The 16,771-nt window shown below is 42.9% G+C and overlaps 1 protein-coding gene across 1 annotated transcript in view; it reads right to left on the bottom strand.

Annotated features, from left to right (window-relative positions):
- The window catches only part of TRIP4 (thyroid hormone receptor interactor 4), a 75,851-nt gene that overhangs the window by 37,448 nt on the left and 21,632 nt on the right, over window positions 1-16,771 (bottom strand). The window contains exons 7-10 of the mRNA XM_017884952.1: window positions 13,070-13,196; window positions 8,271-8,458; window positions 2,870-2,994; window positions 1,388-1,479 (exon numbers count right to left, since the gene is read on the bottom strand). Of these exons, the coding sequence (XP_017740441.1) occupies window positions 1,388-1,479; window positions 2,870-2,994; window positions 8,271-8,458; window positions 13,070-13,196 (532 nt within the window). The remainder of the gene's footprint in view (window positions 1-1,387; window positions 1,480-2,869; window positions 2,995-8,270; window positions 8,459-13,069; window positions 13,197-16,771) is intronic.

The following is a 16,771-nucleotide window of genomic DNA, read 5'->3' as shown; positions in this document are numbered from 1 at the left end:
TTTTTTTTTTTGAGACAAGAGTCTCACTCTGTCCTCCAGGCCTGAGTGCAGTGTCGTGATCTCAGCTCACTGCAACCTCCACCTTCCGGGTTCAGGCGATTCTCCTGCCTCAGCCTCCCAAGTAGCTGGGACCACAAGAGCGTGCCATCACACGCAGCAAATTTTTTTGTATTTTTAGTAGAGATGGGGTTTGACCGTGTTAGCCAGGGTAGGCTTGATCTGACCTCATGATCTGCCCACCTTGGCCTCCCAAAGTGCTGGGATTACAGGCATGAGCCACTGTGCCTGTTCTTTTTCTTTTCTTTTTTTTTTTTTTTGAGACAGAGTCTCACTCTGTCACCCAGGCTGGAGTGCAGGGGCACAATCTCAGCTCACTGCAACCTCCACCTCCTGGGTTCAAGCAATTCTCCTGCCTCAGCCTCCTGAGTAGCTGGGATTACAGGCACGCGCCACCCCACCAGGCTAATTTTTGTATTTTTAGTAGAAGCGGGGTTTCACCATGTTGGCCAGGTTGGTCTCAAACTCCTGACCTCAACTGATCCACTCGCCTCGGCCTACCAAAGTGCTGGGATTGCAGGTGTGAGCCACTGCGCCCGACCTATCAATTCAATCTTTAGTGATAAAAATAAAAATATATAAATGCATACATATGTACATTCATACATAAATACACATACCTCCTCCCAAATATGACACAGTCCTGGCAATCAGAGTCAAATACATTTGCCTATCATGAATTCAATAGCCTGGACCAAAAGCTCCAGAATTAGCGATAACAGATCCTAGTATTCCCACCCCCCAATCAAAATGATTCAAGGGATAATCAAGAGTTTCTTCAAAAGAAGCAAGGTTTTGGTAAGGGATGAAGACCCTATATACTTGTTAGCTGGATTGTGGCAATAGCTTTTTTTCCCCCCCCCCAGAAGGAATCTCACTCTGTCGCCCAGGCTGGAGTGCAGTGGCGGGACCTCGGCTCACTGCAACCTCCACCTCCTGGGTTCAAGCTATTCTCCTGCCTCAGCCTTTGGAGTAGCTAGGACTACAGGCGCCCACCAACATGCCCGGCTAAATTTTTGTATTTTTAGTAGAGATAGGGTTTCACCGTGTTACCAGGATGGTCTTGATCTCCTGACCTCGTGATCCACCCGCCTCGGCCTCCCAAAGTGCTGGAATTACAGGCCTGAGCCACCAGCGCCCAGCCTGGAATAGCTTTTTATACAGATATTTATATGCACCAGGCTGGGTGTGGTGGCTCACGCCTATACTCCCAGCACTTTTAAGAGGCCAAGGCAGGAGGATCACTTGATGCCAGAAGTTCAACACCAGCCTGGCCAACATGGCAAAACCCTGTCTCTATTTCAAAAAAAAAAAAGTATTCTTTACTCACCTGCTCCTTAAATTGCTTCTGGGACAAGCAGTCAATTAGGTCCACACAGCCCAGAAGACAACCTGACGGATAGTCATTAGGAAATTCCACATCTGAATCAGGAATAACAAAAGGAGTGAATAAATATCCTTCTTTGTGATCTTGGAACTCAGGAATCTGTTTTCAATTCTGAACAAACATTAATAACTTTTTCCATTATCTATTTGTAGACATAAGGTAAACAGTGAGATTTACTTGGCACAACTGTTTGCATTTTAGCAAAAAAATCTAGTGAGTAGCTCGCTTAGTGCACTATCCACATGTTAAGCTAGAAAATTTTTCCTTTGCCCTCATACCATCAGGTTCAAGGACCCCACATATTCATCCTAAAACAAATCGATTTACTCTACGCCATTGGATCAGATTGGAGTTTGGCAGTGATGAGTTTTGGAAGCAAAGTAAGGCAGTCACAGGTGACAAGAAAAACAAATAAACAAATAAACATCAAAATGTGGTTAAAACCGTAAGAATGAATGTCTTTAAAACAAGCCAGTCATATTAATCGAAATAGAAGTGTGCTTTCAGGCCGGGCGCAGTGGCTCACATCTGTAACCCCAGCACTTTGGGAGGCCAAGACAGGCAGATCACTTGAGGTCAGGAGCTCAAGACCGGCCTGGCCAACGTGGTGAAACCCTGTCTCTACTAAAAACACAAAAAATTAGCTGGGTGTGGTGGCGGGCGCGTGTGGTCCCAGCTACTCGGAAGGTTGAGGCAGGAGAATCACTTGAACCTGGAAGGCGGAGGTTGCAGTGAGGAGAGATCGCACCACTGCACTCCAGCCTGGATTACAGAACGAGACTCTGTCTCAAAAAAAAATAAAAAAGAAAAGTGCTTTTAAGGAAGCATGAACTTTTTATTCCTAGTGATTCTTTGGGCCTCATTTCTTAAAAACCTTTAAAGATGGTTGTGTAGTTGTCCTTTTATTCTACCCTCAAAACAACTGTATGAGCTGGATAAGAGGAAGGAAAAACAGGATGCCCAAAGGTCAGAAGTCTTTTTAAGGATCCGAAGTTAGTATTCTTGGGGTGATTCCCAAAATACGTTGCTTAAGTCAATCAAGTTTGATGTGTCCAAATCCAATAGTAGGTGTCTATTTAGGCCACTCTCAATGAAAATTCCTATATGTGGTTGTTCTTCCCAATGTAAGGATCTCAGAGTTTACAGCAGTCATTTTAACTTTAGAGTAAAGATGTTGATTTTCTCAGATAAAAAAATGAAAACTAGTTGATTTCTTGTGTTGGAAATTGGTATTTTTATTTGCACTGTTCTGACAGATTAATGCTGTGAACGCTGTCAATGATTTTACCGCTAAACAAACATATACAAAGATTAAAAGTCTCTTTTAACAAAGAAAAAGCCAAAGAAAGAAGGAAGTGAAAGAAGATGAACGTCAATGACTTCTCTCCACAAAGTAACAGTGAAAGAAGAACATACGGTTCTTACCTTTCCCACGAAGAAGACGATATGTAGCCTGGAGTTCTGAGACTTCTTGAGGGGAGGGTTTTTTAGCTGTGGCTGCTATCCAAAGTCGTCCTCTGTGGGGGGTGTACCAGGATCTGCCCTCCACCCTTAAACAAATAAAAATTTAGTGGAAAGGATCTAAATTCTAGTTTCCTGGAATATCCCATAATATATAACAAATCCTATAGCAGATTATCCAGTTGAACCAAGAGGTCTATAGATGATGTCTTACCAAGAGGAATATCTTTTGTCAAAAACACTTTCCTTTGACAATACCTTTCGCTTGAGGATGAACTCTGTCCACTAATTTCTCTTCCATCAGAATAGCAACAAGTCATCTCTCTCAACTCCTGACTGCTTTTCACCTGATCCCTACAACTCAGATTTGGAGCCCTCACCAGTCTTGGTGCTTCTACAATACAAATCGTATATATTCAAGGCATATAGTCATATCAGAGATATGGAAATCCTTGCCCTTGAGTCAAAGGCTAACCTTTCCCTAGAAGATTAGTTGATTTGTTCTCCAACCTGACGGAAAAATCCTCACCTACACGTAACTCCCAAGAATGTAACTTTTATTTATTATTTAAAATAATTTAAGTAAATAAAATGCTTATCTTTACTCTTTCAAAGAACCCCACCATTCCTTTTTTCTTTTTTTTTTTTTTTTTTTTTTTTTGAGATGGAGTCTCGCTCTGTCGCTAGGCTGGAGAGCAGTGGCGCGACTTCGGCTCACTGCAACCTCTGCCTCCTGGGTTCAAGTGATTCTCCTGCCTCAGCCTCCTGACTAGCTGGGACTATAGGCACCCGCCACCACGCCCAGCTAATTTTTGTATTTTCAGTAGATACGGGATTTCACTATGTTGGTCAGGATGGTCTCGATCTCTTGACCTCATGATCTGCCTGCCTTAGCCTCCCAAAGTGCTGGGATTACAGGCGTGAGCCACCATGCCCGGCCCCATTTGCATTTTTAAATTGTATTCAGGGTTTTCTTTGTGGATTATTAAACAACTTGTGAAATAGTTTGAAAGAACCTGTAAGGAGAATAACAGAATGCATTCAGGAGAACTTAATTGCTAATTGCTACTTTCCAAGGGTTACAAAAAGATGTTTCTCTTTCCCCTCCCACCAAATTAAATAAAGTACCTTGATAATATGTCCCTCTTATCCCATTCTTATAATGGAAAATGATGTTATGAATTTTTCATATCCTTGGTTTCCCAACATAGATAAATTGGAAGAGTGCCAGGCACATGGTAGGTGCACGATATTGGAAATGGACCAATGTATATCTTCCCTCTAGGCCAAATAACCTGAAGAATTACTGGGAAAATCGTCCCACAAATGTGGCAAATCCACCTCCTTTATTTCTATGGGAATAAAATAAAGTGACTGTGCACTAGATGCTGCTCATTCTGTTCACTTCTGTGAGAAAATTTAAATAACAGATCCAAATAGGATGAGAGAAATGTAAACACTCTGATTCCCTTAGCAGAAGGCAAGTTGTTTAGTTTTCTACTTTGGAAAAGCAAGACACCTAAATTGCAGAAAACTCTATGAGAAGAACAGACATCTAAGGGTTTGATCATCCTGGAGCAGAAGCGGATTCCCATGCACTTGTTCTAATGGCATTTACAGACATGAACTATGAAACAATTAGGAGCCAAAGCAAGAAAACCTGACCTTTGAGAGGGGAGATAAGGTGTAGTCCACCTTAACAAAATAGAGAAATGGCATCTAATAGTGAAACTACCAAAGTAGAAATTATTATGCCTAAATGCTGATTATCATTTGTCTTTAAGGAAAGTAGAGAAATGTCTGAAGCCTGAACAGTAGAGAGGAAAGAGCACTCTGAAAACCAGAACTCTAGTTCCATCTCTGTCATTAACTAGCTTCATATTTCAGGGCAATCTATTTTACCTTTGCCTGCTTCAGTATCCTCATTTGTCAAAGACTATAATAATACTGGCCTAATCTATAGTCATATCTTGCTTAACAATGGGGATATGTCCTAAGAAATGTGTCTTTAGGCAATTTCATTGGCTGAACTTACACAAACTAGATGGTATAACCTACTACACACCTAGGCTATGGTATAGCCTCTTGCTCTTTTTTTTTTTTTTTTTTTTTGAGACTGAGTCTCACTCTGTCACCCAGACAATCTCGGCTCACTGCAGCCTCCACCTCCTGGGTTCAAGCAATTCTCCTGCCTCAGCCTCCCGAGTAGCTAGAATTACAGGCACACGCCACCACGCCCAGCTAATTTTTATATTTTTAGTAGAAATAGGGTTTCGCCATGTTGGCTAGGATGGTCTTGAACTCCTCAACTCACGTAATCTACCCACCTTGGCCTCCCAAAGTGCTGGGATTATAGGCGTGAGCCACCGTGCTGGCAGCCTCTTGTTCTTAAGTTACAAACTTGTACAGCATGTTACTGTACAGAATACTGTAGGGAACTGGAACACAGTGGTAACTATGTATATATGTAAATACATCTAGACATAGAAAAAGTACAGTAAAGGCTGAGCACGGTGGCTCACGCCTGTAATCCCAACACTTTAGGAGGTGGAGGCAGGTGGATCACTTGAGATCAGGTGTTTGAGACTAGCCTGGCCAACAGGGCAAAACCCCATCTCTACTAAAAATACAAAAATTAGCCAGGCATGGTGGTGCACGTCTGTAATCCCAGCTACTCTAATCCCAGCTACTCGAGAGGATGAGGCAGGAGAATGCTTGAACCTGGAAGGTAGAAGTTGCAGCAAGCCGAGATCACGCCACTGCACTCCAGCCTGGGCAACAGAGCGATATCCTGTCTAAAAAAAGAAAAGAAAGAAAAGAAAATAAAAGAAAAAAAAAAAGAAAATAAAAGAAAAAAGAAAAGAAAAGAAAAGAAAAAAGAAAAGAAAAGGAGGTACCGTAAAAAAATAAGGGATTATAATTTTTTTTTTTTCAGATGGAGTCTTGCTCTGTCGCCCAGGCTGGAGTGCAATGGTACAATCTTGGCTCACTGCAACCTCCACCTCCCGGGTTCAAGAAATTCTCCTGCCTCAGCCTCCCGAGTAGCTGGGATTACAGGCATGCACCACTATGCCTGGCTAATTTTTATATTTTTAGTAAATAAGGGGTTTCACCATGACCTTGTGATCCGCCTGCCTCGGCCTCCCAAAATGCTGGAATTACAGGAGTGAGCCACCATGACCAGCCAGTATTATAATCTTATGGGACCACTGTTGTACATGTGTTCCCTTACTGATTGAAAAATTGTTATGCAGGCCGGGCGCGGTGGCTCAAGCCTGTAATCCCAGCACTTTGGGAGGACGAGATGGGCGGATCACGAGGTCAGGAGATCGAGACCATCCTGGCTAACACGGTGAAACCCCGTCTCTACTAAAAAATACAAAAAATTAGCCGGGCGAGGTGGCCGGCGCCTGTAGTCCCGGCTACTCGGGAGGCTGAGGCAGGAGAATGGCGTGAACTCGGGAGGCGGAGCTTGCAGTGAGCTGAGATCCGGCCACAGCACTCCAGCCTGGGTGGCAGAGCGAGACTCCATCTCAAAAAAAAAAAACAAAAGAAATAAGAAGGGAAAGAAGTATGTTGTAATGATAAGTGAAAGAAAAAAAACACAAACATATATATCATGCTCTCACCATTTAACAATTTACACAAGAAAAACAGAAACAGCCCGGTGCAGTGGCTCACGCCTGTAATCCCAGGCACTTTGGGAGGCTGAGGCAGTCAGATCACCTGAGTTTGGGAGTTTGAGACCAGCCTGACCAACATGGAGAAACCTCATCTCTACTAAAAATACAAAATCAGCCGGGCATGGTGGCACATGCGTGTAATCCCAGCTATTTAGGAGGCTGAGGCAGGAGAATGACTTGAACCCGGGAGGTGGAAGTTGCAGTGAGCTGATACCACACCATTGCACTACAGCCTGGGAAACAAGAGCGAAACTTGGTCTCAAAAAAAAAAAAAAGAAAGAAAGAAAGCAGGCACAGTGGCTCACACCTGTAATCCCAGCACTTTGGGAGGCCAAGGTGGGAGGATCACGGTATCAGGAGTTCGAGACCAGCCTGGCCAACATGGTGAAACCCCATCTCTACTAAAAATACAAAAATTAACCGGGCATGGTGGCAGGCGCCTGTAATCCCAGCTACTTGGGAGGCTGAGGCGGGGGAATTGCTTGAACCCAGGAGGTGGAGGTTGCAGTGAGCCAATATTGGGCCACTGCACTCCAGCCTGGGTGACAGAACAAGACTCTGTCTCAAAAAATATATAAATAAATAAAATAAAAATAGAAACCCTCCAAAATGCTAATAACAGCATTTTCTTGGTGTGGGACTACAAGTAATCTTTCTTTTTCTAGCTACTTTTCTGTGCTTTACAGTTTTCCATTTACATGTATAATAAAAGCCAAGAAAACACTTTTAAAACCGAATTAAGAAAAAAACATGCCGGGCACGGTGGCTCATGCCTGTAATCCCAGCACTTTGGAAGGCCAAGGCAGGTGGATCACAAGGTCAGGAGATCGAGACCATCCTGGCTAGCACAGTGAAACCCTGTCTCTACTAAAAATACAAAATATCATCCAGGTGTGGTGCTGGGTGCCTGTAGTTCCAGTTACCTGGGAGGCTGAGGCAGGAGAATGGCGTGAACCCGGGAGGCGGAGGTTGCAACGAGCTGAGACCACGCCACTGCACTCCAGCCTGAGCGACAGAGTGAGACTCCATCTCAAAAAAAAAAAAAAAAAAAAAAGAAAAGGAAAAACACAAGACACCATGGAATAGTAAGCTATTAAATATTATCAACAGTAACAGGTATAACTCAGCTCTATAATACCTCTACTTATTTCAATTTCCCCTACTTTTGTAGAAAAGGTTTTGTGATAAAACAGTTTCTCAATATTATTAGCCAGATTAATAGTTAGATATATGGACAGGAAAATAAAATCAGTTATGCTGGTATCTTAATAAGTAAATAGGCATCAAAACTATGTTTCAAATAGGATCAAATTATTAAGGTTGCTGAGTAGTATATTACAAAGACAAAATCAAGAGAAGTTTTTTCAATAGATTTCCCTCCAAAGATGAAAATTAGTCTTCTATCTTTGTTATGACTTGGTTTCTTAGCATTTTAAGCTGTTTGTTTTTTAAGCTAATTGTACAAAACTAACACTATATTTGTCAATTTAAATGTTTTAAAATTAATTTTAAAATATACTACTACCAAGTCAGTAACATGAATATGATGTTCAAAGTTCTATTTATTGAAGAGTGTTATAACTCATCACCAGATTGAGGAAAACTAATTTCAATCCATATTTCTAAATTAAATTTATGTCACTCTAAGATCTTCCACTGCGCAGATTCATTTTTATTCTTACCTTTTAATCCCTCTGACAAGCAGAGAAGCCCAGGGCTGATGTATAGAGAGGCACCAGCCACCATCAAAGCCTTCCTGAAATTCTTGATCCTGGATTCGCAACTGGTGCTGAAGCGAGTTGAACTCTAGTCCCAACCCTGAAGAACGGAAAGCCTTCTTCTGTGAGGCTGCACCTGTGTGGTCAACCCACTATACAGAAAAACAAACATACAGTTCTGTCTTATAAGGCAAGAATCTGGGGTAGGTAGACAAAATGAAGCGAATGCTAATAATGAGGAAATCATACGGGGAGCATTTTTCTTTTTTTTTTTTTCTTTGAGACGGAGTCTCGCTCTGTCACCCAGGCTAGAGTACAGTGGCGCCATCTTGGCTCACTGCAACCTCCACCTCCCGGGTTCACGGCATTCTCCTGCCTCCGCCTCCCGAGTAGTTGGGACTACAGGCGCCCGCCACCACGCCCCACTAATTTTTTGCATTTTTAGTAGAGACGGGGTTTCACTGCGTTAGCCAGGATGGTCTCAATCTCCTGACCTCGTGATCCACCCACCGCAGCCTCCCAAAGTGCTGGGATTACAGGCGTGAACCACCGCGCCCGGCCATATTGGAAACATTTTTCTTAAAAAATATATCCCATGGAAAATTGTTCACGCCTGTAATTCCTCAAGGTGAGGCAGGAGGATCACTTGAGCTCATAAGTTCAAGGCCAGCCTGGGCAACATGGTGAGATCCTGTGTCTTTAAAAATAACATGGGGCCGGGAGCGGTGGCTCACGCCTGTAATCCCAGCACTTCAGCACTTTGGGAGACTGAGGCGGGCAGATCATGAGGTCAGGAGATCGAGACCATCCTGGCTAACACAGTAAACCCTGTCTCTACTAAAAATACAAAAAAAGTTAGCCGGGCATGGTGGCGGGCGCCTGTACTCCCAGCCACTTGGGAGGTTGAAGCAGGAGAATGGCGGGAACCCAGGAGGTGGAGCTTGCAGTTAGCCGAGATCGTGCCACTGCACTCCAGCCTGGGTGACAGAGTGAGACTATGACTAAAAAAAAAATAATAATAAAATAAAAATAATAATAAGGGCCAGGCACGATGGCTGATGTCTGTAATCCCAGCACTTGAGGAGGCCAAGGCAGGAGGATTACTTGAGCCCAGAAGTTTAAGACCAATCTGGGCAACAAGGCGAAACTCCTTCTCTACAAAAAATATACAAATTAGTAAGGTATGATGGCATGTGGCTACTGTAGTCTGAGCCACTTGAGAAGCTGAGATGGGAGGATCTCTTGAGACTGGGAGGTCAAGGTTGCAGTGGGCTGTAATCATACCACTGCACTCTTGCCTGGATGACAGAACAATATCCTGTCTCAAAAATAAATACATACATATGAAAATATAATAACTTACAGGAAAAAACTTCAAGCAGTAGTCAAAACCCTAGGCAATCATTTAACCCCTAAAGATTTCAGTTTTTCCAACTAGAAAAGGATGAAGTTGGACTAAATGAATTTCTAAGGATCTTTCGGCCATACAATTTTATGATTCTTGTCAATTGTGGCATATCTTAAAATACACATTTTACAAATTAAATACACATTTATTGAGTACTTAACTGTGAAAAGCACATTAACTAGGGAGACATAAAATATGAAAAAGATACGGTTCTTGATGGCAAGGAACTTAAAGCCTAGTGGAAGACAGACACATAAATAACTATTCAAAACATAAGGCAGAATTGACTACATACTAAATAGGAGATAGAAGTTCTTACAGAGGACCAAAGAGGAAAAAGAATTGATCCACTATAGGGTAAATAATTTATTTTCAAAAATTTTTTTTCAGACACTGTCTTGCTCTGTTGCCCAGGCTGGTCTTGACCTCTTGACTTCAAGTGATCCTCCTGCCTCGGCCTCCCAAAATGCTAGGATTACAGATGTCAGTCACCACACGTAGATGGAAATAAATAATTTCATAAAATGTTAGTATGTGAACAGTCTTGAGGCTCAAATGATTTTTTCTATTTCTACTACGGCTGTTGCCTCTAATTACACAGCCACTTTCCTAAATTAATTCCTCATTATCTTTCAATAATACTATTAAAGAATCTGCCAGCAGGTATCTTCATCTACATTTTTAGTCTTTATTTTATGATGATAATTATTTTTTTTTTTAGAGATGGGATCTCACTTGTGTCATCCAGGCTGGAGTGTAGTGGCTTAATCATAGCTCACTGCAGCCTCCAACTCCTGGGCTCAAGTGATCCTCCCACCTCAGCTTCCCAAGTATCTAGGACTATAGATGTGTATCACTACGTCTCAGGCCCAGCTCCCACTTTTGGTCTTTAAATAACTCTCTATTGCCCCACTAGTGCTATAATACTAATTTGGGCTCGCATCATCTTTCCATGGTGCTATTGCAATGACTTCCTTGGCAATTTCTCAGCTTCTAATCTTACTTACTCTTCCTTCCAATTCATTCTCTACGTAGGCATGGAAGCCATGCCAATCATCTGCTAAAATTCTTCCAGAACCCTTCACTGCCTACTTTAGGACAAAACCTAAACTCATTAGCATAAGATAAAAAAATCTTTCATGATCAGATGTTGCTTACTGTACTGGGTTGAGTAGTATCCCCCAAAATCAATGTCCACCTAGATAGAATCTGTGAACACAACCTTACTTGGAAATAGTCTTTACAGATGTAATCAGTTTAAGGTGAGGTTATATTGGATTATAGTAGGCCCTAAATCCAATGACTTGTATCCTTGTAAGAGGAGAGGGCACACAGTGACAGAGACACACACAGGGAAGAAGTCTATGTGAAGACAGAGGCAGAGATTAGAGTGATGAGCTACAAGGCAAAAGACACCTAGAGCCACCAGAAGCTTAAAGAGGTACGGAAGCATTCTCCTGTAAAGCCTTCGGAGGGAATGTAGTCTTTTCAATACCTTGATTTCGGGCTTTTAGTCCCCAGGTGTGGGAGAATAAATTTCTGTTGTTTTAAGTCACCTAGTTTGTGGTACTTTGTTACAGCAGCCCTGGGAAACTAATACACTTACCAGTCCATAACAATAGTTAATTATATGTGATTCCCCAAACCCGCAATGCTCTCAAGCTGCTGAGCCTTTGTACGTGTTGTACCTTCTGCCTGGAATTCCCTCTCCAGATTTGTGTGCTTGGAAATTCCTATATCTATATCCCATGTTTTTATGTATACAAGCCCTTGTTCCTACAATTCATTCTGCCTGCAATTTTTTTCTCCACCATTCCCAAACATACATTTTTCTCAAATATTTTCTTTTTTTTTTTTTTTTGAGACAGGGTCTCACTCTGTCGCCCAGGCTGGAGTGCAGTGGCATGATCATAGCTCACTGCAACCTCTGCCTCCTGGGCTCAGGTGATTCTCCCAACTCAGCCTCCTAAGTAGCTGGGACTACAGGCACCACGCCACCATGCCCAGCTAATTTTCGTATTTTTAGTAGAGACGGGGTTTCGCCATGTTGCTCAGGCTGGTCTAGAACTCCCAGGCTCAAGCAATCTGCCCGCCTCAGCCTCCCAAAGTGCGACCGGTGAATACTAACTTTTTTTTTTTTTTTTTTTTTTTTGAGACAGAGTCTCGCTCTGTCGCCCGGGCTGGAGTGCAGTGGCCAGATCTCAGCTCACTGCAAGCTCCGCCTCCCGGGCTCACGCCATTCTCCTGCCTCAGCCTCCCGAGTAGCTGGGACTACAGGCGCCTGCCACGATGCCCGGCTATTTTTTTGTATTTTTTTAGTAGAGACGGGGTTTCACCGTGTTAGCCAGGATGGTCTCGATCTCCTGACCTCGTGATCTGCTCGTCTTGGCCTCCCAAAGTGCTGGGATTACAGGCTTGAGCCACCGTGCCCGGCCGAATACTAACTTTTAACGAATGCCAGCTTCCCTATAAAACCCATTGACTGCCCTCAGCTAGCAGTAGTCTCCCGCTCCTCTGGATTTCCACAGCACTTAATACTTACACTCTATTATCATTTATTAGAGCTGCTTACATAGATCTTTACCCCTACTAGTTTGTGAGTTATTTGAGGATAGAATCAGTGTCTGCTTGATCACTTATTATTGTGCTTATCCATAGTAGAGTTTCAATATACTGGATGGTAAAACAAAGGATAATGATAATGAGTGAATTGATAAATTAATTTAAAACACCACCCTATGGGACTACCCATATTCTATAAAAGATAAAGAGACCAGGCGCAGTGGCTCACGTCTGTAATCCCAGCACTTTGGGAGGCCGAGGTAGGTGGATCACGAGGTCAGGAGATCTAGACCATCCTGGCTAACACGGTGAAACCCAATCTCTACTAAAAAACACAAAAATTAGCTGGGCGTGGTGGTGGGTACCTGTAGTCCCAGCTACTCGGGAGGCTGAGGCAGGAGAATGGCGTGAACCCGGGAGGCGGAGCTTGCAGTGAGCCGAGATCACGCCACTGCACTCCAGCCTGGGCGACAGAGTGAGACTCCATCTCAAAAAAAAGAAATCAATAAATAAAATAAAATAAAAACATTAACAAAACGACCATGGTATTTTTGTCTAAATTTCTATAGTACTTAACAAAACTCTTTCTCGGGAAACACTTGGAAGATAAAACAAGTCAATTTGTCAGAAGTACTACAATAAAAATGGAAAAAACGTGGGCCAGAGAAGAAGGTTGGCAGGTGTGTTGAGACAGCTGATTGGTATCTAAAGTCTATGAAATATACATACTTAAAAGAAGGCAAATTTAGGGCCAAACTTCTCTTATTAACAGTTAGAGCAAAGGTCCACTAACCTGGGGAGGGGACTGGTACATGTTGGGATTTACCAGAACTCCCAAAGGCTCTTCAGAAGATCTATCCAATTTGGTCAGTGGCTGGTTCAAGGTTCCATTGGCAATGGCCTGTATTGTCTCATCTAGTCTGTGACAATAAACCAAAAGGATGCAACAATTGGTAATGTTCTATGCTCAGAATGTCCTTACCACCAACATAAAATGCTTTAATAGTAATAAAATTTGGAATATAAAGAGGAGTCTATGGATGACCTTCCCTCCTCCTCACTCCAACCCCTTCTCATACCAAAAACCCTAAGGAATATGAGTTAATAAATGTTCCAGAATGTCTAGGCACAGTGGCTCACTCCTGTAATTCCAGCACTTTGGGAGGCCAAGGTGGGTGGATCACAAGGTCAAGAGATTGAGACCATCCTGGCCAATATGGTGAAACCCCGTCTCTACTAAAAATACAAAAATTAGTTTAGCATGGTGGCACACGCCTGTAGTCCCAGCTACTTGGGAGGTTGAGGCAGGAGAATCACTTGAAACTGCAAGGAGGAGGTTGCAGTGAGCCAAGATTGTGCCACTGCACTCCAACCTGGGCAATAGAGCGAGATTCTGTCTCAAAAAATAAAATAAAATAAAATAAAGTTCCAGAATACCAAGAAAATACACAGGGCACACTACAGTCATTCACCTGCTCAATAAGATCATTAAACAGGCCAAGACCAGAAAAGCTGCCTAGAAGTCAGGAGTGGTGGCTCATACCTATAATTCCAACACTATCATAGGCCAAAGAGGGAGGATCACTCGAGGCCTGGAGTTTGAGACCAGCTTGGGCAACATAGAGAGACCCTGGTTCTACAAAAAATAAATTAGCTGGGCGTGGTGGCTCACACCTGTAGTCCCAGCTACTTGGGAGGATGAGATGGGAGGTCTCTTGAGCCCAGGAGTTCGAGGTGCCACTGCCCTCCAGCTTGGGCAACAGTCAATAAGGCCCTGTCACAAAAAGAAAAAAAAAAAAAGTTGCCTAGGAATACCCTGACCCACAAAGAGTATTCTATGGCAGCTCATCTTCTCAATACAACCTATACAGTTATTCCTCTGCCTACTCAGCAGTCCTTTCTCCACTCCTTCTCACTGGTCTGCATTCTATCTTTGCTTGAAGGCTCAGAAGTTATAAAGAGGTACCCTACTGGCCCAGCACAAAAATGCTTAATCCTTTCTCTAAGGTCCTATATTACCCACTATCTAAACAACCATTGGATATATCCCATGTTATCCCGTGCCTATGATGTTGGCACTGGATATCTGGCTCTAAACCTATAAAAGAATGTGATGATGATTTTCATTTAAAGATTGTGGAAACCTACTGGTTAGTTAGTAAGAGATCATAAGCCCTGAAGGAACCCTATCTTAATTCACTCTATAGCTCTACAGTACTTGCTACTCTATTCAATGCTCCTGTTGGATGCTTGACAAACGTTTGTGGATAACAATAATAATTCTGAGGCACAACATAATGAAAAGCTTCAACTAACAGGAAAGGCTAAACTTGACCTTCAGTTCAATTCAATATATGTTTGTTAGGAATATCTCATATGTAAGGCAGCTTAAAAGGTGGGGAAGACACTGTTCCTGCCTTCAAGAGGCTTTCTTTTTTGTTTTTTTTTTAAGAGGCTTTCAATCCAAGTGGCAGATTTAAGACAGCCTTACAGACGATGAATCATACATGAGGGGATGTAATAATTACTATGAAACAGGCACAGTCCGTTTAGTGGTTATTATTCCTTCATCCAACATGTTGTATCATGTAGGTTCAAGGGAGAGGTAGGTATGTGAAACGCAAAGATTGGGGGAGAAATTTCCAAACCAAGGAAAAATCAGAAACAAAGGTCTGAAGCTTTTAAAAAGTATAAGAATTTGTATGATGAGGTGAGTCTAAAATAGGGTGGGGACAGTGAGGTCTGATAGAGGGGAATAGATTTGACACAGTATAATGATAAGTATATCCAGAACTCTAGAATCTATAAAAGAAATAATAAAAAAGCAAATGAACAGTTTTAGAACTCTCAAACTTACTAGCATACAACTAAAGCAAAGGAATGTCAATAAAAATTAGAATGAAATATCATTTTCATGTCTCAGAATGGCAAATATTTTTTAAACATCTTTGACAAGGGAAAAGGAAATTGTAGCCGGGCGCGGTGGCTCAAGCCTGTAATCCCAGCACTTTGGGAGGCCGAGACGGGCGGATCACGAGGTCAGGAGATCGAGACCATCCTGGCTAACACGGTGAAACCCCGTCTCTACTAAAAATACAAAAACTAGCCGGGCGAGGTGGCGGGCGCCTGTAGTCCCAGCTACTCTGGAGGCTGAGGCAGGAGAATGGCGTAAACCCGGGAGGCGGAGCTTGCAGTGAGCTGAGATCCGGCCACTTCACTCCAGTCCGGGCGACAGAGCGAGACTCCGCCTCAAAAAAAAAAAAAAAAAAAGGAAAAGGAAATTGTTATATTGATATCTGGTGTGTAGCTGATAAGTCAAAGAATGCACAATTTAAATATTATCTTCTAAAAAGTTGTAACTTTTTTATGTATTTATGTTAATAGACTTTATTTTTTGTTGTTTTTTTTTTTTGAGACGGAGTCTTGCTCTGTCTCCCAGGCTGGAGTGCAGTGGCCTGACGTTGGCTCACTACCACCTCCACCTCCCGGGTTCAAGTGATTCTCCTGCCTCAGCCTCCCGAGTAGCTGGGACTACAGGCGTCCGCCACCACTCCCGGCTAATTTTTGTATTTTCAGTAGAGATGGGGTTTCACCATATTGGCCAGGCTGGTCTCGAACTCCTTGACCTTGTGATCCGCCTGCCTCGGCCTCCCAAAGTGCTGCGATCACAGGCTTGAGCCACCGCGCCCGGCCTAATAGACTTTATTTTTAAGGTGGGGTCTCAATATGTTGCCCAGGCTGGTCTTGAACTCCTGGCCTCAAGTGATCCTCCCACCTTGGCCTCCCAAAGTGCTGAAATTACAGGTGTGAGCCACTGCACCCAGCCTTAGGTTTTATTTTTTAGATCAGTTTTAGGTTCAGAGCAAAACTGAGAGGAATATACAGAGGTCATCCACATTCCCCAAGACCTCCCAAATACATAGGCTCCGCCATTATTAGCATCCCTCACCAGAGTGGTACATTTGTTACAACTGATCAACCTACACTGACACATCATTATCACCCAAAAGCCATGGTTTACATTAGCGTTCACTCCTGGTGTTGTACAATTTATGGATTTGGACAAATTTATAATGACATGTATTTACCATTGTAATTACATACAGAGTAGTTTCACTGCCTTAAAAGTCTTCTCTGTGCTCCTTCTATTTATTCCTCCCTCTCTTCTAATCCCTGGAAACTACTGAATAATTAAAATCATACAGTATGTAGGCTACACTATTTTAATACTCCCATTCACAGTAACAGAATATCCCCATTTTCCTATAACCACACAATATGCAGTATTTTTTTTAAAAAATTTAAGCCAGGCCGGGCGCGGTGGCTCAAGCCTGTAATCCCAGCACTTTGGGAGGCCGAGGCGGGCGGATCACGAGGTCAGGAGATCGAGACCATCCTGGCTAATACGGTGAAACCCCGTCTCTACTTAAAAATACAAAAAACTAGCCGGGCGACGAGGCGGGCGCCTGTAGTCCCAGCTACTCGGGAGGCTGAG

This window comes from Rhinopithecus bieti, unplaced genomic scaffold (genome assembly GCF_001698545.2).
Source record: "Rhinopithecus bieti isolate Rb0 unplaced genomic scaffold, ASM169854v2 scaffold_13262, whole genome shotgun sequence".
Classification (NCBI taxonomy): domain Eukaryota; kingdom Metazoa; phylum Chordata; class Mammalia; order Primates; family Cercopithecidae; genus Rhinopithecus; species Rhinopithecus bieti.
This window is presented reverse-complemented; position numbering and strand designations above follow the sequence as displayed.